This window comes from Austrofundulus limnaeus, unplaced genomic scaffold, assembly GCF_001266775.1.
Source record: "Austrofundulus limnaeus strain Quisiro unplaced genomic scaffold, Austrofundulus_limnaeus-1.0 Scaffold33, whole genome shotgun sequence".
Classification (NCBI taxonomy): Eukaryota; Metazoa; Chordata; class Actinopteri; order Cyprinodontiformes; family Rivulidae; genus Austrofundulus; species Austrofundulus limnaeus.
Window position 1 is genome coordinate 2,545,582 of NW_013952435.1, and position 1,369 is coordinate 2,546,950.

The 1,369-nt window shown below is 44.2% G+C and overlaps 1 protein-coding gene across 1 annotated transcript in view; it reads right to left on the reverse strand.

Moving 5' to 3' along the window:
- Window positions 1-388: 388 nt before the first annotated feature.
- Window positions 389-1,369, reverse strand: part of sft2d1 (SFT2 domain containing 1) — an 11,341-nt gene continuing 10,360 nt past the window's right edge. The window contains exon 8 of the mRNA XM_014006016.1: window positions 389-1,078. Coding sequence (XP_013861470.1) covers window positions 1,039-1,078 — 40 coding nt within the window. The 3' untranslated portion in view covers window positions 389-1,038. The remainder of the gene's footprint in view (window positions 1,079-1,369) is intronic.

Here is a 1,369-nt window from a genome sequence, read left to right on the forward strand (position 1 = left end):
CAGGTTTCAACTAAAACGAGATATTATCCACTAAATGATRCAGAACCAGGATGTTACAGGAAAATGAAGTCTTTTAAAWCAAACCTGAAGTCAGATCARAATAAAACAATCACAACCTCTGGTCCAAGGGATCCCATCTAAATGAAAAAGGCACCTAGGCGTAATGCGAACATCTGCTCCACAAATGGGGGGTTGGCGGAGGCGATGCATCCTCCAGAGGCGGTTGTCATGACAACCACATCCTCAAAGGCTGCATGCCAAAACGACGCGGGGAAGGAGACGCGGGCCGGGTTATCGGGTCACGTCACAAATCGCGACGCTCAGTAAAGCGGAGTTAACGGGGTCGTCGCCGCATGCGGCAGGAAAATCAGATTTAAAAGAGAAGAGGCATTTTTAATGTAATTTATTGAGTGGGTGGGGGGAGTGTGGGGGGATGCCAGCGTGTTTCAGGGAACACTTAAGACCAAGAGAAGAGACAAAAGCAGCATTTAAAGCTAATTAGATTTAAAAAAATGGAATCTCCAAAGAAACGTGGGCTTTATGCATCCCAAAGGGTTTATCAGTGGCTCAAAAGTTAAAAACATTCATATGAGCTTTTACAAAAACTCTCACACACAAAACAATGGTTAGGTTTCTAATGCTTCCAATGCTCATTAAAAATGTAAATATACAAAGGTTTGGCATAAATATAAAGATATACCTTTATTTTATTACAGCATTAAGGCACTTTTGTTGTAAGACGCTTTGCAAAACGAAGTGAAAATCATTTCCCTGCAAACGAATAATAAAAAACATCCTCAGAATATAAAGGAATATCTTAAATATATTAGTAATCACAGACAGAAGCTTTACTGTCATGAACAGCGGCTGTTAGGTTCTGATTACAGACTAAAGCTTTTAGCTAAATGTGAGAAGTGTGTATTCACAGTCCAGTGCAGACAACGTGTGGAGGAATAAAGAGTAAAAAAATGTTTATTTTACAAAGTCTCTGTTCTTGCAGGTTTGCAGACTGGGACCRGCGTTGATGGAAAGCTTGCTTCAGTTCAGGCAGGTGGTGAAGCACTTGATGACTGCGTCCCTGTTCGAACAGAAACAAGAGTTCAGAGTAAAAACAGACAGTGAACGCTCCGCCGCCCTTTGTTACGATGATTTGGGTGGGGCTCATCATGAATAAGTGAGCGTGTTTTGACGGGGGAGGCTCCACTCGTTTTCAGCAAGGGGGCGGGGGGCGGGGGTCTTCCTCGTCTGGAGGTGAGCTGAGGTGAAGGATGACACAATGCCACAGCGACTGCCATGACGACCGTGGATCATTGCCCACTTCACTTCCTCCGACACGGTTCGCTCTCGATGTCAGTGGGTTGCTACGCAG